The sequence below is a fragment of the Panthera onca genome, chromosome B1 (genome assembly GCF_046562875.1).
Source record: "Panthera onca isolate mPanOnc1 chromosome B1, mPanOnc1 haplotype 2, whole genome shotgun sequence".
In the NCBI taxonomy this organism is placed as follows: Eukaryota; Metazoa; Chordata; class Mammalia; order Carnivora; family Felidae; genus Panthera; species Panthera onca.
In genome coordinates this window covers 88,630,206-88,654,613 of record NC_138342.1, presented here as the reverse complement: position 1 = coordinate 88,654,613, position 24,408 = coordinate 88,630,206, and the positions used below count along the sequence as shown (strand labels likewise).

Below are 24,408 nucleotides of genomic sequence, written 5' to 3'. Positions count from 1 at the left end.
TTAAAACAAGATCCTGGACTAACTGGGATCTAAGGCTTATGATTTTTAAAATTTCAGTTGAAGTGCTAAAAATTTTCATGTGTTTTATATTATCCCTATTTTATGATTGAGGGGAAAAAAAACAGAAAAATGAGTTTGGCCAGAGCTATACAGCTTGTAAGTCATTGAATTGAAATTTAAACCCAGATCATGCTGCCTCCCAGGTTAATGCTCTTTCCAGTATACCATTATTATTATTATACCACTTTATAAATGCCACTAGATCAAGAGCTAGACCAAGGGAGTGAGGCTTCAAGCCCACCATATTCATCTCCTAAATTCATTCCCACCCCTTTTAAACCAGAACCTATAAAGTTTGAGACCTTTCCAATTAAGAATGACAAATTGTACATGTATGTTTATCCCTACTGCCTTGTGAAACATCACTAAAGCAAAACAGTAAGGGAATGAAAAAAAGTATAATCCTAAATACAAAGAGAATGTAAGAAGCGCACTAGTAGACAAGAAACAGCAACAAATATTTAGAAGATAGAACAAAATTACATCAATAATTCCCTTAATAAAAAGCAAAGAGAACTGAAACCTTCCTGCAAAGAGAATAATAGCAAGAAGCAAGCCAGTTCTTGGTGCAGAGCACCAAAGTCTCACGAATTGAAAGTGAATGAAAATGAGGCAGAAAAAAACAGAGGAATTAGTTCAATGTACACGTAAGGAGTAGTTTCATTTCTCCCACCTCTGTCAGCCTTTGCACCCACCTTGCTAGCCACGTGTCTTCTCTGCCACCTAACAGAAGACGGTAAGATAGGGAAATGGCCAGATTTTGTGGACCTGAAGCTTAAACAATGTGGAGAAATTTAAGAGGATATAAATTACAGTACAAAATTAGACCATTAAAAAAATATTGAGAACGAGCAAAGAGATCATGACAAATTACAAAAAGGAAAAATAACATAATACTTTAATTATTAAATGTCAGATACCTCTGTATTTTTTCCTCCTTTTTTGCTTCATACTCATTGATTATCTCTACACATGACAATAATTGTACATATTTTCTATACAAAAAAAAAAATCAGTCTTTCCACTGGCAGTGTTGGTTGAAATTTGTTTTTTTATTATTGATAGTGGGAATGCATAAGACATGTGACTTAACACAGATAATACCCTCTGTTGTGGTGCTGCAGATTTCTTTCCTATAAATACAGAAATGCTATTTTGTGAAATTCCTATTAAAAAAGAAAAAAAGTTAATGATGCACTTATAACTGTATATGTAACATTATCAAGCATATTCCTAAAAGGAGAGCATTTCTCTTTTGATTACACATCAATGGGAACCAGATTCTCTGCTTACAATTTTACATTTTAATGTTTGGAAGAATGCTTAAGCCTGATGTTTGGCTGTGTATATTTCAACCATTTCTCCTACCCATAAACAACTGGTGCTGGGACACATAATTTTACATTATACCTCTACTCTTATATAGTGGGTGATAAGAATATTCCAGGACATCATTTCTAGAGCAACTTTTCTATACTGTCAGACATAAACAAAGCCAGATCCTAGTTAAGTAATATACTCTTACAGTAGATAAGAGTCCAACATGAATTGAACTTCATTTTGTACAGAGGTAACTGAGCATTTTAAAGGAAGAATGAGAGAATAGGTGGGGAGGGTGGGTGAGTAGGGGGCTCAGAAGATTCAGGAAAATGAAAACTTACAGAAGTGTGAAAGAGGGCATTGGCCCATGTGAAACCCATCTAGGTTTGCTAATTGGCACTTACCAAAGGTAGGTTCCTACCTTCCCACAGAGGCTGGGAGACAAGTCTTTATAAGCAAAAGTTGAGGCATAGTCAAGAAAGGATGTAAATAAACCTGGCTAGAGTTTCATCCAGGAGAAAATCTTTTGTCAGGATGCCTGGATGACTCATTCGGTTAAGCGTCCGACCCGCTTAGGTCATGATCTCACAACTTGTGAGTTCGAACCCCGCGTCAGGCTCTGTGCTGACAGCTCAGAGAGTGGAGCCTGCTTCGGATTCTATGTCTCCCTCTCTCTCTGCCCCTCCCCCACTTGCACTCTGTCTCTCTCTCTCTCTCTCTCAAAAATAAACATTAAAAAAATTCTTTTGTCAATACCCTAAAGTGACTTCAAATCACAAAACCATATCCCATTAAATGAAATTACGTAACTATTCCTGATTTAGCTTTTTCTTAGTTATATCTCAAAGTGCCCCTAGCCACTCTAATGTTGCCTAACACAAAATGAAGTGTAATGGAGGGAATTGGTGTAAAGACAGAAGTCTTCGCTGTTTGTGACTTAAATATATTTACTTTTGCAAATAATACAAAAAACATATCCATGTGAACAGTAAATTTGGAGGGGTATTCTTTGGAGTAATAGAATCAAAGTATCTTTCTTCTTTGTTTTTTTTTTTTTTTAATGTTTGTTTATTTTTGAGAGAGAGAGATAGTGTAGGATGGGGAGGGGCAGAGAGAGAGGGGGACAGAGGATCCAAAGTACGTTCCATGCTGTCAGCAGAGAGCCTGATGCAAGCCCAATGCGGGGTTCAAATCCACAAACCCTGGGATCATGACCAAAGCCAAAGTCCAATGCTTAACCAGACTGAGCCACTCAGGCACCCCTAGAATCAAAGTATCTTGAGACTCAGAGTCAATAGCATAGCAGAGAGCAGAAGTAAGAGAATATATGTAGTTAGAACCCCCACACTCCTCCATGGTCAATGCTGGCAAAGATTAGTTTAGACAGAGAATTATTCTCTGGAGAGATGGAACGTCCCCAGAGGGAGAAATACCTTATTTAGGCGTCTTCCAACAAATGACCGTGTCTCAAAGTTACCCAACAGTCAATCTACTAGTCACCAAGACCTTTCCACATATACAAAACTTCCAATTTGATTTTCAGTACTATTCTTTTTAAATATGTAGTCATAAGTCACCAAATCTCTATAGAAAACCTCTAAAAGACACAAACCAGCAAACTGAATAAAAGAATATCCTAAGAAAGATAGTTATAAGAAGATATTGCAACTATGACAAATCAGTTTTTTTAAGTAACAACAAAAAGATTTACTGGAAATTAAAAATGATGTGGAAATGCAAGTGAGCTTTCTAATAAAAGAGTTAGATGATAAAGCTTAGGAAATCTCTCAGAGAATAAAACAAAAATACAGATGCAAAGTAAGAAGAAAAGACAAAATTATTAGAAAACCAACTCAGGGTGTTCAAGATTTCTTTAATAAGAGAGAAGAAAGAACAGAAAGAAAGCATCACAGACATCAAACAAGAACTTTCTCTGTAAGTGAAGGATTACAAAAGGACCATCAAATACCTAGCATAATGAAGTGACATACTTTTACATATATCATTTTGAATTTTTAGAACACCAAGAATCCTAAAAGTTTACAGAAAAGGAGAAAATCACATACAAATTATTTCAATTCAGAATCATATCAGACTTCTCAGAAGACAATGGAGCACTATTTTTCATAACTGAAGGAAAAAAATTCAACCCTAGAATGCTCTGCCTACTCCAACCAACAGTCAAGGACAGAATAAATATATTAAAAGATATATTTTTTAATAGCTTTCATAAAAGCTACTGGAAAATGAGTTCCACGAAAATGATGGAGTAAATCAAGAAAGAGTAAATAATGTCTTGCCCTTCAAATTAAAGATTAAATATAGAGGAGAGCCAAAGGGAATTAGATGATAGTAAAGAGAAATGCCAGGACAACAGCTGTTCACTAGATCTTGGAAGCCGCTCATAGCCACTAGAGCAAGAGAACAGAGGTCTTCAGGAGAGAGGTATTTTCCACCTCTTCTGGCCCAAATGAAATATGAGATGTGTTTTATTATTTTGGACATAGTTCAGTCTTTCTGAGAGATATGATAGTACTGCATGAGGACAAAGAAATCAGGATTTAGAGGAGTTATTTCTCTGAGTCACAAAGTTCCTCATGGAGCTTAGAATCAAACCTGGGAAACCATAATCCAGGGAACGTGCTTTATTCACAATGCATTATATTAAAATTACAATGCAAAATTAAAAAAAAAAAAAGTTGTGTCCCAGGAGAAGATAATATTACTTTTTAAGAATAGTTGCATATTTTGACGTACAATTACAGAGTACTTTTTGCATAATATTTTGGTTATGATAAAGTGCTTTGGAGGGATTTTTGAGATGGAGAGGTGACATGGGTTAAGTGAATGGAGAATGGGATATCTGCCAGTACTAATAATTGGAGTGGAATTAGGGTGGATGCCAGTAAATTCTCAGGATTCACTGTAAAATTTTTATGGTACTGGTAGGGTGTGTTGGAAGCAGATACAACTGACTTTTCCATTGCTAGTGATTTAATGACTGAACTACAACTCCTAATCTGGATCATTGACATGACTTCAAGCTCCTACTGGGCAACAGATGTGTCAGACTGATTCAAGCACCACTTATACAAAATCTATGGTCTGAAAAAAAATTTTTTTTGGCGATTAAATGGTATTAAATGGATCAAATTTTTTAAATGACAGGGTTTTCTCTCTTTAGCTTCAAATTTTTATCTTAAACATATTAACTGGAATTTTTCTAAAATGAATTCAGCATCTCTCTTCCTTCTTAAGTTGAGTAGAGAACCCATCTTGAACTTTGATTTTTATTCCAATTGGTATCTGTGTTCTTCTTATTGTGGAGGAAGTGTCAACTTGATCATGTTATAGGGTTTTTTTTAAATATATTTCACTGTATTTACCATTGCTCAAATAAATAGACCCATGTCTCAAAACATGCTTAACTGGTTTTTTTTTTTTTAAATATATTTTATGTTAGGAAGAGCATATGGAATGATGAAACCTGACCTCTTTGTGTAGCCATGGAAGTAACCAACTGTGAATCTGGTAAACATCACTAATAGCAGATAAAGGAATGCTTAATTGAATAACTGGTCTTTCCGGGCCTGCTGTCCATACACCAAATCTAAATGAATTGAGAAATAAAAGATGCTTTATAACCCTTTAGAAACCTCGGACATTCTACTCATAATAACACATTTACCATATTAAATCACTCAGTTTCCTTATGTCTTAGTTTCTTCATCTTCAATAGAAATGAGAGATTACAATAACTTTCTACAAGAATCATTGTAAGAATTAAATGTTTCTCATGTAATAGATTCTCACTAAGTATTCATTTCTCTTTTACTGCTCCAAGTGTTTTCCTCCCTACAAAAGTAGGCAATTGCAAATGTACCATCCACAGAATTGACTTAAGTGCATATGTCCTAGGTGCCTGGGTGGCTCAGTTAAGCATCCAGCTCTTGATTTCAGCTCAGTTCATGATCTCACAGTTGTGAGAGTGAGCCCTGCATCAGGCTCTGCACTGGGCATGGAGCCTGTTTAAGATTCATTCTCTCTCTCTCTGTCTCTCTGTCTCTGTCTCTGTCTCTCTCTCTCTCTCTCTCTCTCTCTTTCCTTCCCCCTTTCCCCCCACTGCTCCTCCCTCAGAGCACACGTGCTTGCTCTCTCTCTCTCTCTCTCTCTCTGTCTCTCTCCCTCTAGTAAAAACATTAATAAATAAAAAAAATAAAAATTTCCCAGTTTTAATTTGGGGAGGTAGAGGAAGCAGCAGAATAGATTTTTTTTTTTTTAAAAAGACATATGTTCTTCTTCCCTTATGTATAAGTTCCTTGCTTCAAAAAGAGAAATAGGGAACTTATCCCTTTGTAATTTAAAGCATGAAGTATGTTTTTTTTTCATTGCTTACCTAAGCTATACTTGGATTTACAAAGAAAATGAGAATATCTGCCATTTACTAATGTTAGGAATATAGAAAGGGAAAAGCTAGCCTATGCTAAACTCCTTGATCTTAGTCAACTTCTTGAATTTCTACTGCCTTTCTATGGTCTGTCCACTTTCTCCAATTTTAGTATATGTACTGCCAAAGCGAGCACTGTCCACTTTCTCCATATGGGAACAGCTTACTCCACATCAGGAATATTGACCTCCTGAAGAACTATGGTACCATCAAAACAAACAATAACTTGGAGTGTGATAACCTTCCTATTTTTATTAACTCTGTATCAAAGATGCATGAATTTCAGATTTGAGAAAGAAAAGAAAATCTATGAAAATGTTTCCTTTTTTATCATTTTAACCAAGTGCATTTAATTTTTCTATATATGAAGCTTCACTTATGCCTTTCTTCATTTAACTCAGAAAATTATTTTTAAAATTGAAAATTGATATTTTAATAAATTTTTTCCTGCTTATTTTATATCTCCTTTGATAGATGAAAATAAAACTTTTAGTATACTTCACTAGAAGTCCTGGTGATCTGAATCTTTTGCCTATCCGCTCCCTAATTGCAGCCTTCCCTTCTCCAACCTCTATTTTACTTTGAAAAATTGAGAATATTATTAGAGTGAATGAGGCAGATTCTTAAATAAGATGTGTTATATTCCATGATGTTTAAATAATGATATATTGAAATATTCCAACATATATATTGTATGTATGTATGTGTGTATATATGTAGATAATGCCAAATAAAACACACATGAAATATATGAATATATTTACATGTATAAATGTATGTATATATGTATATATACAATAATGTAAAATACTGCTGCCATTCTAGTCATATATATGCTGATTAATATCTCCATTATAGTTTCACTCACATCTTTTCTAATTGGTTATCATTTTAGCCATATTGGATATACATTTAGGAAAGATAGTGTTTTTTATATAAATGTAGCAATTCAAATTCTAAGTGTTTGGCTTTTTAAAAAAATTTTCTATCTAGAAATTGACATTGAACGCTGTGTGCGAGAATCAATCAACCTCTTTTGTTGGACTCCTAAAAGTGCTACTTACAGACAGCATGCTCAACCTCCAAAGCCAACTTCTGATAGCAGTGGAGTCAGAAGTTCAACACCTTTTTTCTCCACTGAGTGTCCAGATCCTCCGAAAACAGATTTGGTATGTATTTGCAAATTTAATTTACAAACTCTAAAGGAAGATGGATGTTAAAAATACAGTGTAGCATAATTATTGCTCATAATAATATTATCACTTATGTCCCTTTTACATATATATTCTCTTATGTATGATTGTACTTACGCAACTTTCAAAAAACCTTTGTGTGTATTTAGTTTTATAACTAAGATTAACATATTCCTTCAGGTAGAAAGTTACACATTTTTTCTGTATAATCACAGTGTCTCAACTTGTCATATTACTAAAAGGATTACAGAAGCAAAAGGAAGAATTATAAAAATAGAGAAAGACAAAATTATTAATATATAAGAATAATAATATGTACTTATTAATTGATGATTGACCAAAAAATATATACATATCATTTTGAAAAGCTATGCCAGTCAGCTCTTTCAACATTATTATTCTTTCTAAATACTTGGCTTTATAAATATAGTTGACTAAGCTTTCAGCTATAATAATTCATATATTTCAAACATTCCAGTATTACAATATCTTAATTATTTCCATGAAATTAAATTTCAATTAATATGTATATAGGGTTTTTTAGATACCTTAATAAATTTAATAGGATAGACTCTGACCTTTATAAAAGTAACATTTTAGTGACAAAACATTTTCAGTTTTCTTTCATATATGTTAAACAATAGATTTTGTCCCTAGATATTTTTAGAACTAGATATTTTTGCAAGAATTTGCAATTTTCACCTCTTTGCTCTTTCTGTGATTTTTCATGTTCCCCAAATATGAGGGAATCCATGTTTTCACATTATCCCATTGTGACATAATTGTATTTATTAAAGATACTTATAAACGTGATTCTGATTGTGGTTGAATACAAAGTAGTTTAAGTAATTACAGTTTCTGCTTCCAGAAATATAGATAATAAAGAGGAAAACATTTATATGATTACATGTATGAAAAATTATGGTAAGATACTTCAAAATATCTTAAGAGATAAAACTAGAATAAGAACCTACACTAGTAATAAATATTTGCATTACAGTTTTCCAAAAGTAGACTGAGCCTCCCGAAGAGAAATAAATTCTTGAACACTGGAAGTGTTCCAGCAGATACATTTGCTTTAAGTTTATTTATTTTGAGAGAAAGAGAAAGAGAGAGAAAATGTGAGTGGGGGAAGGACAGAGAGAGAGAGAGAGAGTGTCCCAAGCAGGCTTCATGCTGGCAGCCAAGAGCCCCATGCAGGGCTCGAACCCACAAACCACAAGATGATGACTTGAGCTAAAAGCAAGAGTTGGATGTTTAACCAGCTGTGCCGCCCAGGCTCCCCCCAGCAGATGATGTTAGTGCCAACTAATGGATTTGGCACAAGAGCTCATTTATCACTAAGGGTGGTTCTACATGACCTGTAAGATTGCTTGAACTCTTAAATTTAGTGATTCTATATAAAAACTTGTAGTTTTCTTCTTTTCAAATTGTAAAACATATCCTCTTTATATAAGAAAAACATTAATTCACATCTCCATACTAGAAAGATATCCTTTGGCAGATGAGCAGTTTTTAGGTAACTATAATGGCATTTAATGAAGGGGAAGGTGAGGAAGTATAGAAATTAATAAGATAACACTGAGCTGGGAATTGTAAAAATTAAGTAAAAATAAAGGTATAAGGGAATTATAATATCTGAATACGTGGTGTCACCTTAAAAATATACCAGAATTTTTTTTTTTTTTTAATTTTTTTTTTTTTTCAACGTTTATTTATTATTTTTGGGACAGAGAGAGACAGAGCATGAACGGGGGAGGGACAGAGAGAGAGGGAGACACAGAATCGGAAACAGGCTCCAGGCTCTGAGCCATCAGCCCAGAGCCTGACGCGGGGCTCGAACTCACGGACCGTGAGATCGTGACCTGGCTGAAGTCGGACGCTTAACCGACTGCGCCACCCAGGCGCCCCAAAAATATACCAGAATTTTTAAATGTAGACACGTAATTTACTCCTCATAGGAACCTATAACAAAGTATGATTATCCCTATTTCATAATAAGAGCATGAAACTAAACCCAGAAAGGGATTAATAGTTTATATAGCTAGTAAATACTAACACCAAAATTGAGCCCCCATCATTAAGACAACATAGGATGTGTGTTTTTTTTAATTGATTGAACTATAATTTGCACAGCATAAATTTCACTCTTTTTAAGTGTAAAATTCAGTGGTTTTTAGAATATTTACAAAGTTGTGCAACTGTCACCACTGTATAATTCCAGAATAGTTTCATCACCCCCAAAATAAAACTCTATATCCATTATGAGTCACTCTCATACTGACATGTGCCATCTTGCAAGTGCAGGTAGCATACTTTGTAGGGGAACAGTAAGGAGACTATGTATAGAATGTAATGAGTGACGATGGGAGTGGAAAGTGATAAACTTAGAGACATATCAGTGGGTAAGATCTTGTACAATTCCAAAAACTGATTTTATGCCAAATGAGAGGCAAAGCTGTTCTAAGATTTTGAGCAGATTTGTGACATTATCTGACTTATGTGTGAAAGGATTATTTGGGCTACTGTATGGAAAAGAGACAATAGAAGGACAAAGGCAAAATGGAGACCCAGGAGAAAGTATGGTGATTTGTATCCAAAGGTCTAGCGGTGGAGGGGATGAGAAGTAATCAGATATATTTTGAACACAAGTCCAAGAGATTGTGCTGATTGATTATGAGACATAGATAGAGGAATCAAGGATAAATCCAGAATTTGGGGCCTAGACTAGAAGAATAGTGTTTTGGTGTTTTCATTTACTGATTAAGGAAGACTGTAGGAGAAGCAGGTTGAAAGGTAGAAATTAATTTTAACATATGGATTTAGAGATTGTTAGTTGATCATAATGAATACATTATATTGTTTTATACATAATATCTTTTATGCTATTATGTTTTGTAGTTGATTATTACCAGTATAATAGAAAGATTATTATTTATTTTAGATTCATTGTATAGTTAGCAAACTTGTTTGATTTATGTTTTTAATAGGATTTATTTTTTAGACAGTTTTAGGTTTATAGCCAAATTGAGCAGTAAGTTCAGAGATTTCTCACGTGCTCCCTGCTCCCACACATGCATAGTCTCCCCATTATCAACATCCCCCACAGAGAGGTACATTTGTTACAACTGATAAACCTACCTTGACAATTATTATCACTCAAAGTCCATAGTTTATATTAGGGTTCATTCTTCGCCTTGTACACTCTATGGGTTTAAACAAAAGTATAATTGTGTGTATGCATCATTATGGTGTACAGAATAGTTCCACTGCCCTAAAAAATACACTGTGTTCCACCTATTCCTCCTGCCCTGTCTCTCAAACACTAGGAACACACATCTTTTTACTGTTTCCATAGTTTTTCCTTCTCCAGAATGTCATAGGGTTAGAATCATACGGTATGTAGTCTTTTCAGATTGATTTCTTTCACTCGGTAATATGCATTTAAGTTTCCTCTGTGTCTTTTCATGTCTTGATAGCTCATTTTTTAGTGCTGAATAATGGTTCATTTTCTGGAGTATCAGTTTTTTAACCATTCACCTCCTGAATAACATCTTAGTTCTTCTAAGTTTTAGCAAGTATACACAAAGCTTCATGAACATCCATGAGCAATTTTTGTGTGGACAAAATTTTCAACTCCTTTGAGTAAATAAGTATTTTGGAATTGATTCTTTTTTTAAATCTAATAGATTGTGGATTCTCTTGGATGCTTATGAAGCTAATGTAATCATACTTTCTAGTTACTACTTTTATTAATATATCTTTGATTTCTTTTTGTCTTATTGCATTGAACAAGACCTATAGTATGAAGTAAGTTAGAAGTTAGAAGAGTGGGTAGATTTTTTAATACTTGAATTTAATAAAAATTCTTCTAATTTCACCATTAAGTTTGATGTTTTTGATAACTACTGTATTTGGGTGATGAATTTCCCCTCTTTTTCTATATGGAAAAGTTTCCCTTTCTTTTTCTCACAGTAGAGTAATTACCATGAATGAGTGTTGAATTTGATCAGATGTTTATTCTACTGGTAAGGATTGACTAGGATCATCTATTTTCCTCCTTTAAGGTAATAATGTATAACATTATTAAAATTTATGATAATTGCATTCCTGAGATAGACTCTAGCAGGTCACTACAAAAAAAAGAAATACTGACTATTTTGATTTGCTAATATTGAATTTTAAGTGAGATAAATTTATAATTTTCAGTCTGTCCTTGTTAGTCTTTAATATTAAGATTATATTTCTCCCTCCTTTCTACTGTCCAATCAGTTTGTATGAAAGGGATTTTATTTCTTATAGATGCAGTAAAACTTATCTATAAAACCATCTGAGCCTGTTGTCTTTTAATTAGGGAGTATTTGATTGTTCATTCTTCTTAAGTCAATTTTTATATGAGTTTATGGGTTTCTTAAAATTGCCCATCTAAAATACCATACTTATTTTATCAGAATCCTTTTTTAAAGTATCTATTTTGTCTGACTTTTATGTTTATATAATTCTTTTTTCAAAATATTTTAATTTTTTTTACATTTTATCTGAAATTTTGTCCCCTTTTTCCATCCTATTGTTTATTTGAAGCCCTCTTTGTTCAGATTTAAATGTTTAATACAATAGAAAGTAGATGCAAAAAAATAATGTATGCATGCACTATAAAAACATATTCACTAAATTTGGGATAATCACAATTCAGATTTATATACTATATATCAATGTCAGAATCTAAACAGATAAAAAATGGCTTTTTTAAAAAGAATAGAATTTATTGTCAAATTGGCTTACATAGAACACCCAGTGCTCATCCCAACAGGGCCTTTTAAAATCAAAATATAAACTGCCCTCTGACTAGTAGAATGGAAACTTGAAAATAACTATAAGAAGAAAACTCTAGTTAACATTAACTTATACATGCATCTATCGTATTTATTTCCTGAAGTAGACCCCTAGAAAAAGCATGAGCTTTGCTGTTAAATGGACTTGGTTTTAAATTTCACCCTGCTTCTTTGGTTTTATAATCTTATAATTTTTATAATTGCTCTAATCTCCTATTTGTAAAAGTGAGCATAATTATAATAATTCCTACCTTGCAGAATTGTTTTAAGAATGGTATGTGCAGAGTACCTAGTTCAGTCTCTAATATATAATAAGCACTCAACACTGGTAACAATTAATATTGCATGTTTTAGTACTTAAGGATTAAATGTTTAAACTTTGAAAACTTACCAAGAATTTTATGACAACCTTCTATATCTGAATAATATGTACAAAAGAGATGTTCTGGTATTTTATTTCTTCTCAGCATTGCTAGCTAGCTTTATTACTATCACTTTACATTTAGAAGTCACTACAAACAGTAAGGGCAGGAGTAAGGGAAAGGGAGGCTGGCTCTCCAAAGAAGGAATCATTCTGGCATTTTTACCTCAGTAATTTCAGTTTAAGATTTCATTCTGACCTTTACTTCTTAGTTTTAATACTATTTTGATCTGGAAACCACTAAAGAATTGCCAAAAGAATTATTTCATCTAGTGCCAATGTCTTTCCCATCAACTTTTCTTTAAATAGCTAAAATTCTACTTCACAATTCTGACCACAGCTTACTAATTTAAAAAAATACATAGCTAGATAAATTTATGTGTAAATCTCTTTCAATATATATAAGTATATATATTTGTATAAAGATATGTATATATGTATGTGTGTGTGTAACTGATGAATAGAATGAAATGGATTTTTTAAACAATGTAGTTTGAAATTCCTACTTATAATAAATAAATGAACTAGTAGGTTGAAAATAGGTGGATTTTGACATTTATCATGTTGAAAATTAAACTATAGAGGAATTGGGATGGGGAGAGAAGAATGGGAGAGGAATGGAAAAATTACATACTCAAGGGAACATTTAAGGTTGGAAAAAATATATTCTCAGCATTAAATTAATAATTTTGTATGTTGGGGGAAAATTTTTGTGATACAAGCTATGAAAGTTAATCTTGACATTATTTTCCCTGCGAGTAGAGGAATAATATATGTATAGTGTTTCTCAATGTGTAACAAAAGTTGTGTCTCCCACCACCAAAGTTTAAGATATATGAATAATTTATGTAATTGTCAATACCTTTTACCAATCTTTTCTTCCTATCCTTTCACCAATCTACATTTTAAGTGTAGATATTTAAGATAAATGTGTAAACATTAATTGGGAGTGAGCATTATAACTTAGTGCTTTGACCATAAGATTTGGGGAAGGTGGGAAATTCTTACAATTCCTCAACTGAGATATTTCACCATGCCTTATCACCACCATTGAACTGTTGATGAATTTATTTAAAAACAAAAAAACCAAACTGCTGCTGACTCAATCTTAATATTAGCTTTAGAAAGCAATAGGATTATATGTGTGATTTTTAGTTCCTCAAATTTATAGTCACACTAGAGAAAAAGTATATTGGAGGCATTAGATCTCTTGAATCCAATGAAACTATTGTGAATGTGAGTGTTTTTTCAAAGGCCATCTTTAGAATTAAATTTCTTGTTTTCTGTTTGGTTATATATGCTTTTTTGTCAGATTTAGATTATTTTTGATAGTACATAGGATCACCACAGTGAAAGCTACTACATTGTACTTTTGCTACTGTCTTCCATTGTCACTTTGAGATTCAAAATATCATAGAATCAGTTAACAGCTTTTGCAAAATAGATCCAAGTCCTTCAATTCTTAAGTCTTCATATTGCTACTACCTACATGTGATAAAAAGACACTGCTATTGCTGTATCTGTATAATACTTGTTGGACAGATTGGTTTTTGTTTTTTGAGAGAGAGAAAGAGGGAGAGTGCACATGCATGAGTGAGTGAGGGGTGAGGAGAGAGGGAAATAGAGAATCTTAAGCAATCTTAATCTTCATGATGCTCAGGGCCCCAACCTATGACCATGAGATCATGACCATAGCCCAAATCAAGAGTTGGACACTCAACTGACTTAGCCACCCAGGCACCCACAGATGTTATTTTTAAGATATGGTTATACATCTGTACTCAAATAAACCTGTTCAAGTGATCATAATGCTTTCACCAAAAAAAAAAAAAAAAAAAAAGACCACATTTTAGGCTACAAGTAAATTTCGGTAAATTTTAAGAATTGCAAATAATACAGACAACATTCTTCAAATCATTAGTCAGTCAAATTGGAAAGTAAGAGAAATAAAAGTAAAAACTTCTTACTACTTGGAAATTAAAAATAAAGGAGCAGGGGTGCCTGGGTGGGTCAGTTGGTTAAGCATCCAACTCTTGGTTTCAGCTCAGGTCATGATCTCATGGTTTCATGAATTTGAGCCCCATGTTGGGCTCCTTGCTGACAGTGCAGAGTCTGCTTGAGATTCTCTGTCTCCCTCTCTCTCTGCCCTTCCCCAACTCTTGCTGTCTCTGTCTCTCTCAAAATAAATAAACTTTTAAAAAACAAGATAAAAGTAAATAAAAATAAACAAGCCAAAAAAATTAAACAACTTTTTATTCTTCTGATAAGGAAAAATTCCATGAAAGTTCTAGAGTATCTAGAAAATAATATGAAAACCGTACATATCAGAACCTATGGGATACAGCTAAAGTGGATATTTTTCTCAACACATTCATAATGCCTACATATATTAGATATTTATTGATCATCCTTATCAACTCATTTTATTTCAGTGAGCCTTTGAAAGATATACTTACTTATGTAAATAAGTAAAGGAGATCAAGAATTCCTTTTTTATCACCATGAGCAGTTTCAACACCACCCTAATAAAAGGTGTATGGAAAATAAAAATAATATTTTATATTTACCTAATTTTGTTTTACTTATTCTTTCTAATGCATACTGAACTTTCGTAAAGAGCCCATTCACTGGAATTGGTCACATTAATTCTGCTAACAAGAGAATTTGCAACACTGTGGAGTTCTACTACTAATATTCTGGTGTATTAGGTATGTAGGGACCAAGATTTCACAATAATACACAACTTGTAACTTTATGAATATTAAATTCTTAGGAGTTAAAAGAAGCTGGGTAGTTGTAATTATTCACATAAAATAAAGGAATTCTTAAATACACAGACCTGAAATTATATTTTAAGAACTTAATGTAGCTATTCTAATCATACATCCAACCACCTTTTACTTTGAATACACCTTTCTTGAATTCTACAGTCTAAGACTACCAGAAATCCTTCCTCCTTGTTAATGATACTATCATATTATATGTGCAAGTCATATTTAATTTTTATTACGTTTTATTACATTTTATATTGACTTTTGCCCTTTCAAAAATATGTTGTACTCTGTCATAAATATCATATGGGAAAATATATAACTTCATATTTATAAAATAAGGCTATATAAGTTGCTGAAGGAGGAGAGAAGATCAAAAGAAATGGCAAAGCCAGAAAGACATATCCTTGAACTCTATGAACTTCAGTTAATTTTATTAGTTCTGTATTTTAACTAATTTTGAGCCCTTGTACTGAGAAGAATGGTGTTAGTGGAAATTCTTAGTCTTTGTCAAGGAATTGCTTAGTTAGTTCAGAGGACAATAATTACATCAGCAAGATTTCTGAAGTCTGTATGTTAAAAAGAGAATCTTTATATAAGTAGTGTTTCCTAAGCAGAGCTGGTCATCAGAGATTTTTTTTTTAATCTCTCTCTAAACTAAGTCAGGTTTTTATTTCTGTTCGTCAAAGAGAGAACTCCTCCAAGTTAGATAGAACTAATGAGAACTTGTTTCTAAAGTTAAGGAAGTGAATAACTGACATCAGAGTCGGATACTTCATCAAGGAGTATTTAGGATAAAATTACATAAAGGCGTATCTATTACCCATCATACTAAAGAAAGTGAAGCTTAATGGATAAAGGCTTACTATTATTTGTTATTTCTTAGTGTTTAATAGTACAGCTGATTGTTTTCTTCACATGTAATCTTCTGTTTATCATTTATAATAGTCATTACATTTTAATCCACTTACCATAATTAGGACATTACCAGATTATTCAGTTATCATTCAATTCATTATTTATACCTGAGAGATGAATTAAAATTCCTGGGCAAATTCTTAAATTTTTGGTGATAAATGTCCTTACATCCTTAAAAAAGGAATAAGTGATTGCAAGATTATCACATTATTGTCTCAATTACATGCAGATCTAAAGACAGAGAATAGTACCATTCTACAATAGTTTTTTATTTACATGGCTAAATTATTCCATTATGTGCACACGCGCGCACGCGCGCGCGCGCACACACACACACACACACACACACACACACACATACCCTATATAACACCTGTCTTATATACACTTTCTCCATGCACTGCTTTCTCCATCTTCCTGGCAGATATCACAAGTTATTTTTTTCAGTCCTGATCTCATTTCATCTCTTAAGAACCTTCAGGACAGTTGACTCTTCTCATTTTTCAAACATTATTTTTCCTGAGTTTTTTTTACACCCCAATCTCCTTTTTTCTCTGTCTCCTCCACTCATTATCCTTCACTGTCTCCACCTGTCCTTTTATGTCATTAAATATGGTATTCCTTGGGATTCTGTGTAAATATGGTATTATTCCTCAGTGTTCTGGGTCGTCCTCCTTCTGTTCTCTCACAAGAAAGATATTACACAGTCTTCTATACTTGCAGTGTATAGTTACCGTGGCTTCCAGTTATTAGCTCCAGCTCCAGCTTCTCTTGTTAGCTCTAGAAGACTCTTACATCCAATGCCTACTCAACACTCCACTTGGATGCTTCACAAGCAACCTCTAATTGAACATGTCCAAAACCTAATTTATTTTTCCCCTTGAAAACCTCCAGCATTCTCTGTATCAGTAACCACCATTTTCATTCCCCTACTTGTTCAAGTCAGTATCTAGATTCATACTTGACTCCTGCCTTTCATTCCAAATGCAGTCAAAAAGCCCTATTCATAAATACTATTAACTTCACTCTCTCATGACATCACTTTAATCAAGCTTGCCATCTTTCCTAACAGTAATTTCCTGAATCCATTCTTGTTCCTCTCTCTTCTTTAAACTTCAGCTAGCCTAATCTTTATCATCATGGTCATCATTGTCGTCGTCATCATCATCATCATCATCATCATCATCATCATCTTGCTTAAAGCAACAGTAATTCATCATTTCACACTTCTGGAGTCTAAACATCCAAAATCAAGATGTTGGCAGATCCATTCAGTCTCTTATGGCTAAAGGGGAGAATCCTTCTTTGTCTCTTCTAGCTTCTGGTGTTTGCCAATACTCCTTAGTGCTCCTTGGCTTGTAAATATCATTCCAGTCACATGGCCATCTCCCTGTATGTCTTCACATCAACTTCCCTCTGTGAATGTCTGTCTGTGTATCCAAATTTCTCATTTCCCTTTTTAGAAAGACACCAGCCATATTGGATTCTGGCCCACCCTCCACATAATCTTTTTTAACCAAAATTCTTATGAAGACTCCTCTCATTATTATGATAAAATTCAGATTTCTTAACATTATCTACAAGACCCTGCATGATCTTATAAGAACCTTGCCTACCTTACCAAATTCCTCCATCATTATCTTTTCCTCATATTTTTCTATACTTTAGATTTTTTTCAATTTTTGGAATACCCCATACATATTTCTACCTTAAGTTATCTATATCTGCCTTCATTTCCTTTATTAGAACAAATCCTGAAGAGTAAGATCTGTGTCTTAGTCATGTTTGTGTCTTCATTGCTTAGCATAATGCTTGATGCATTATAACTTATTAATAAATAAAATAATAACATATTTTCTTCTCTAATAATTTATGAATACATTAAATTATGAATACATTATTAATACATTCATATGTACATTATGTACATATGAATACATAATGAAAGAGCCATTTTTCTCTTTGAGCCCCCAGCGCCTAATTCAGTGCCTGAGGAATAGTATGTTCTCAACATATGTGTATTTAGTTGAATTAATAACCACAAATAAGGTTATAACAGTTAACTCTCAGTTGAAAAAAGCACTCTCCTGCTTAGTCACAGCTCCGTATTTATCAGGCATACTATTTAATTTTCTTTCATAGAATGCATTGTATTTACAATTACATATTTATATATTATATGTTTATCTCTTGTTTTCCACTGTATCTCCAATGCCTATCATATCTGGCATATCAATAAATAGTACCTTATAATATTTTTTAGTGAATTAACACAAAATTAATTCAAATTAACCAGTGTTTTATTCTGTTTCCTATAAGACAACATATCTGAAGAATGGTCTTCAAAGTCTCTTATAATACTTAATAAAAATGCATATTTGAGACTCCACAAACATCCCATATCTGCTAAATCAAATCTCTGAAGGTTAGCTCCTGGAATTTAGGTGTTAAAGTCTTCAGGTGATTCTTAACATGATACATACATACAGTGGTCTCATGACTTTGCAGGTAAATATAAATGTGCATTCATAATGGGAAAAAAACAAATGATAAAACATTCATAATTATGGTTATGGTGTTATTTTTTGTATTGATTCTTTGTGTGTTTTTATACCAATCTACTTGTGTTCTTGTTGTTTATGTCTAACCTCGTTTGTCAAGTTGACTTACTTTCATGAACCAAAGCCACAACCTATTTTCACTACTCAGCAATCAGCCTACTCAGTATCGGAACTTTTTTTGTCTTTACTGCTTAAAAATCTCTCTCTCTGGCTCCTCACACCTTCTTCTTCTGCTTTTTGAAAGCAGTTCCTTATCAGACCTACAACAATGGAATTTCAAAGGCCATTCATGTGGAAATAAATTAGAGTAAGAAATGTATCCAGAACTCAAAAAGTTAGCAGGGACTTATGTTCCCTGCTAACACTTTGTGGTATTTTCCCACTTGAAATCAGTAAAATTAAACCCTAGTAAATCAATTCAGAAAATACATCATGATCGAAGTAATAATTACAGGGTATTAACATAGGCGTACTGTCTGAGCATAAACACAGAAACACGGTTGTCTTACAACATGAAAAGCATCAGGAGTTGAAAATGACAAAATGTTATCCCTCTGAAAACTGAAAAATAGGGACAGTTTTTCAAGAGAAGAAATGTAAAGAAACGAGAGAAAGGTTGGAAGGGATAAAAGAAAAGTCAGGATCAAAGATAATGAGTTTTAAATATATATATAATTTTACTTTTCATTTTTTCTTCTTCATTTTAACAGACTTTTGACTATGTTTTACTCATTCAGCAAACATTTATTGAGCATCTAGTGCATTCCAAGCATTTGATGATTTAATTTGTTAAGGGCTTTGCAGTTACAGAGAGGTTTTCACAGTCCTCATTTTATAACAGTGTTTAACACATCTTTTCAAAATAGCTTACTAATTGAGGAAAGGTGGCTGAGAACACATCTTCAGTTCAGATGAAGGCAAAGAAGATCAGGAACACCCCAGCCTTGCCCCCATTACAAGCATGCTGTTCATTTTCCTGTCTCAAATGTTATTTAAAACGAGCTTAAGTCCAGAGTAGCAAGATTATTATCATTTTATGTAAACTTCCTTTCCCACAGTATATCAGTTCCAAGTTTTAGGTGTAATTTAATTCAGCACACCAGAAAACTATTTTGGTAGATGGAAATAATATATCAGGAAGAGTTAAAAACATGTATTAGATTGTTTGGAATGGTAAGCTGACTCAAATTCTCAAATCCTTTGTGGAATGAAACAGAATAAATAAATAAATGTAACAAAATAACTCAAGCATAATTCTTTATTTCCAAGTCAAGAAACTATAAATCAACGATGTTTATCATAGTTTTTTCTCGGTGACCCTTCATATTTTTTTCATTAAAAAAAATCTAATCGTTTCACTGCAGCTGTCTGAAGCTTGAAACATTCACATGTTACATGTCTTGTCACTGTATTTTTAAACATTTACTACTATCCTTTTTTTGGTAAAGTTATCCTGGGAAATCAAAATTCATCATTACATAGTAAAGGTGTTTGTTTCCTCTGAGTTATAGAAATGCCTGGGTTTTCTCATCTTCAGTCATCAAATTAATAAATGCCATTTTTCTGAATGTGGAGATTTCAGTATGCACAAACCTGTTCTGAATGCTTACTATACACAGCAGTGCCCTATAAACACAGCAGGTGAAAACAAGAACAGAAAAAATTTTCCAGAGCCAGATAAAAATCATACAATGACTGAATGAGCACTAAGAAATTTCTAGAGTGTACTGTGTTAAGAAATAAGGAAGATTGGGGGCAAGGGCAGAGGAGAAGGGTCTTGAGAAGGAAAAAAGAGATGTTTAGAAGTTGTAGGTAGGAAAAGTGTTGGGGGTAGAGTTATTGATGGGAAACACAAAAGAAGAAAATAAATATGAATTATTGTCATCTTTGATGAAAATAACAATTGTCATGATATAGAGTAGAGTATCCTACTTAGGATTGGCCCAAGCTCGCAGCTGATCTGATCTGAGACAAAGGCACTTCCGTACAGACATCAGGATGATGCTTTGACATAGTATTAGCATATCCATATTGCAGTTGCTAGGAAGGTTATGCTGGTTACAGTATTTATTCCTTTGCAGCCCGATTTAATTCAGTAGTGATTTGAGACAGCTCCTGTAGAAATGTTTTTCCACCAGTAAGTCTATATAGAATATATTTTCTTCATGAAGAGTGATGGGCACAGATAGCCCAATTCCAACTTGCTAATGAATAACTAGTGTCTTGCACTGAGATCTTCCTTCTGCATCCTCAAAGTTCAGGGGTGTCATTTCATGTATCAATGACATTCCATGGCATTTAAAGAGAAATGGATTCTGGCACAGTTCTGTTGAAAGGCTAGCAACAACAGACACAGTTGTTATATACAGGATTCAGTGAGTCTAATCATTTTCACAATCCCAGAGTATAAATGCCCTTGTTTTTTCCAGCTTTTCTTCCAGGATATCCTATAAAATACGCAAAATAAATAAATAGGCCATGTTACAAGTAAATTTGCTACTAAAATTTCACTTTGATGACCTGATTTATATAGAAGCTAACACAGAGTTTAACAATGTAAGGTGCAAAATGAAAAAAGGGAAGGCCACTTTTATCTACAGCATTTTCACATCTGCTAGAGAATCAATGCTAAAGGTTCATTCTTTCTTCATTCCCCCCAAAGCCAAAATGAGCAACTAAAAACCCTTGTTAAGCCGGTATTATTCCAGAAAACATGTAACTGAATTATAGATTATTGTTTAGAAATCCTACAGAAATTAAATAAAATGAACACTTGGCAAAGAGTACATAACTAGAGTCCTGACAGACTTGATTTAATAGATTTTAAACTTTTATGTTTATCAAATAGATATTTGAATTAAGTTTAAGTTTAGTAACATGTTTATTTACTTAAATAAACTAAATAGTTCCAATTAGCACCCACTTATGGTAAAATGGATTCTCACATGTATTTATGTCTATTTCTGAATTCTTTTTTCAATTATATTCAACTCATTCTGGTTATTTATTTTCCAGTACCAAGAGGTTATTAAAATTATAATTATATCACACATTCGCCACTGTTTCTACATGAATAGTAGAATTGGCTTGGTTTTTTCCTCCCTCTCCTGAAAAAAATCATATTTGTATTGTGATTGAATTAAATCTACAAATAAGTATGAAAAATTGACATATGATACTGAGTTTTATTTTTTCCAAAAACAAGGTATATCTTCCTATCTTCTTGTTAAGGTCCTCTGTGGCATTTTAAAGTTTTCTTGCATATTTTTTGATAGGATTATCTATTATAATTGTGATATTTGATTTTACAAACCATTTGATTTTGTAAATAGTTTTGCATAGCAATTAAGAATACAGGCTCATGTTTTTGAATCCCACCTATGCCATACAAGCTGTGTGACCTATGTCCTTATTGACCATAAAATAGAGATGATAATATTATATAGAATTATTGAGAGGATTAAATGAGTTAATATATGTACTACACTGCTGTACATAGTAAGCACCTATAAATTTTCATTATCATCATCATTTGACATATTAATGTTCTCTCGTTGTAATAGTTTTCAGTGGAGTCAGATTTTCCAGTTATATATCGTCTGCAAATTATGATAATTTTGCCTTCCTCCCAATTTTATACATCTTATATCTTTCTATTAATTACTTCATCTAATTCTCCAGAGCAGTGTTGAGTAACAGTGATAATAGTGGATATTTTTATCTTACACCTAGATTTAATGGCAGTGTTTTCTAATATTTCACTATGTTTTGTCTTGAGAAGTAAATTTCATCATGTATGAAAGTATGCATTATGACTTCTTAAATATATTGTCAAATGTCTTTCAACATGTTCTGATATTCATAGGAAGCAAAGATAGGCAATGACTATTGACTCCTGAACTTTGTCTTTTTATTATATTTCAGCTTTTAGAGCCCACTTTAAGTCTAGGGTCTGTTCTAATTTCTACTTATGTAGAAAGTATCAGTCCTTTCAGACACTGCCAAACCTTTAGTTTAAACGAGAGTTAGCTCACCATTAGATGATTTACTGTAAGAAGTCATGGAATGGGAAGTCCTATGATTTTGAGAGAAAATAAGAAAAAAAGAAATTGACTAGATTTGAAGAGCAGTGAAACATTACTGAAAATTTGCTAGCCAAAGCTAAAAAAAATAAATTTTAGTTAAATATAAAATACCAAGAAATTATTTGTATCTTGTTTGACTAGAAAGGAACAATAAATAATTTTAAATTACCTTTCCTGAGAGACTAGTGTCAACTTGTGTATTTGTATGTCCACTTGTCATTTGTTGGTTAAATCTTGATTCTATATGGTATTCTTGCCATTTGTAGCATTAGCATCATTTTAGTTAAAGTAGCCTCATGTGTTTTAATGATAAACTTATCATTTGGCTTTGCAATAGAATATTCATTTTTCTATTAAAAATACTTTAAAACACGTTCACATGTATGTCAATGTGGCCAGAAATGCCAAAGAAAAAAAATTAACAGGGTATATAATTGTTGAAATATATCTGTACATTGATAGTCATTATAGTTTTTTAAAATTTACTTCACCACAAGATATATTGCCTATAACTCCTTTTATTGAATATTTTCCTTTTCTTAGTTAACTTTTTAGCTGAACATCATGTTATTTAAGCCAAAAGGAGGCTATGAAGACTTTTTTAATTGAACAACTTTAAAATAGACTATATCTAGAATAAATATTGCAGTAATTAATTGCATTATTGCTGGTAATTTTAGTTAGCTGTAATTGCTGTTACATTTAACAGACTTTTGTTATATTTATACGGACATTTTCTACATCAAATAATTTATTAGACTTTCTTATAAAAATTCTGCTTGTTTATACCCAATTTATGTTTCAGAATCTAGGGTCTAGAACTCTAGTCAGATCTTAAATGAATTGAAAAAAATTAGTTTACCCCTGAAACGCTTTTATCTTCAATCAGAAAACATGAAAAAAAAATGGGCTCTAGCCAATTTGACATTATGGAAAGGATCCATTCAGATTTATCAATTCATATTCCATCATAAGTAATGTATTATAAACCTAAAGTCTGTCTCCATGATCCCTGGCTTTAGGTTGGTTGTGACATGTATGTAAACTTCCTAATGTCATTAAAATCAGAATCCCTTCATTTATTGAAGGAAGTTTGAAATACAGCTAAGTACATTATGGGCATTGATATTCCTATATATATATTCTCATAAGAATTGTCTGGGATGGTTTGTGGTATTAAATAGTTTGAGATTAGAGACAATTGAGTATCCTTCCTTCATCATAAGATTTTTAAGTCCTCTGTTTCACAGGGGAAACTTTGAATTTCCCTTCCCTTGGGACATCTCAATTACATTAAGGTAAAAATGGTTGGCTGATGCATGATATTAGCTGAACATTCCACCAGATATTAATCATGATAAGAACAGTTAATACCGCAAGCACTTTGGAGAGCTCATTTACCTTGTCCTTGGCATGGCAATACGGATAAGAGAGGCAGATCTCCAGACTTTCTTCCACAGGGATTTACTGAAGGCTCCAGCCAGAGAATGTTTGGGTCATTTATTTGACATCCTTTGGTTGGTGAGAGGAATGATGGGTGAATTTCCCAAGTCACAAGGAACACTGAGCAAAAATAGCAGTGTTAATCACTTCAGTGTATAAGGAAAAGGGTAAGAGTGAGAAAGAAGGGTAATGAAGTCAGCAGTCCAGTTCAAATGAAGGCTACCTTGAAATCAGAGTTTGAGATGAAAATACCTATTGACTCACCTAAAATACTGTGACCTTCTAGTCACCAGCTGGCTCTACTCCCTGAATTTCTGCTACCACTGAAAGCTGACTTTAATATCTTATGTAGAATAG

At 32.9% G+C, this 24,408-nt stretch overlaps 1 protein-coding gene across 4 annotated transcripts in view; it reads left to right on the top strand.

The window, feature by feature from the left end:
* The window catches only part of TBCK (TBC1 domain containing kinase), a 225,352-nt gene that overhangs the window by 147,295 nt on the left and 53,649 nt on the right, over positions 1–24,408 (top strand). For all 4 annotated transcript variants that reach the window (XM_078445834.2, XM_078445835.2, XM_078445836.2 and 1 more), the window contains one exon: positions 6,821–6,996. In XM_078445834.2, the coding sequence (XP_078301960.1) occupies positions 6,821–6,996 (176 nt within the window). The remainder of the gene's footprint in view (positions 1–6,820; positions 6,997–24,408) is intronic.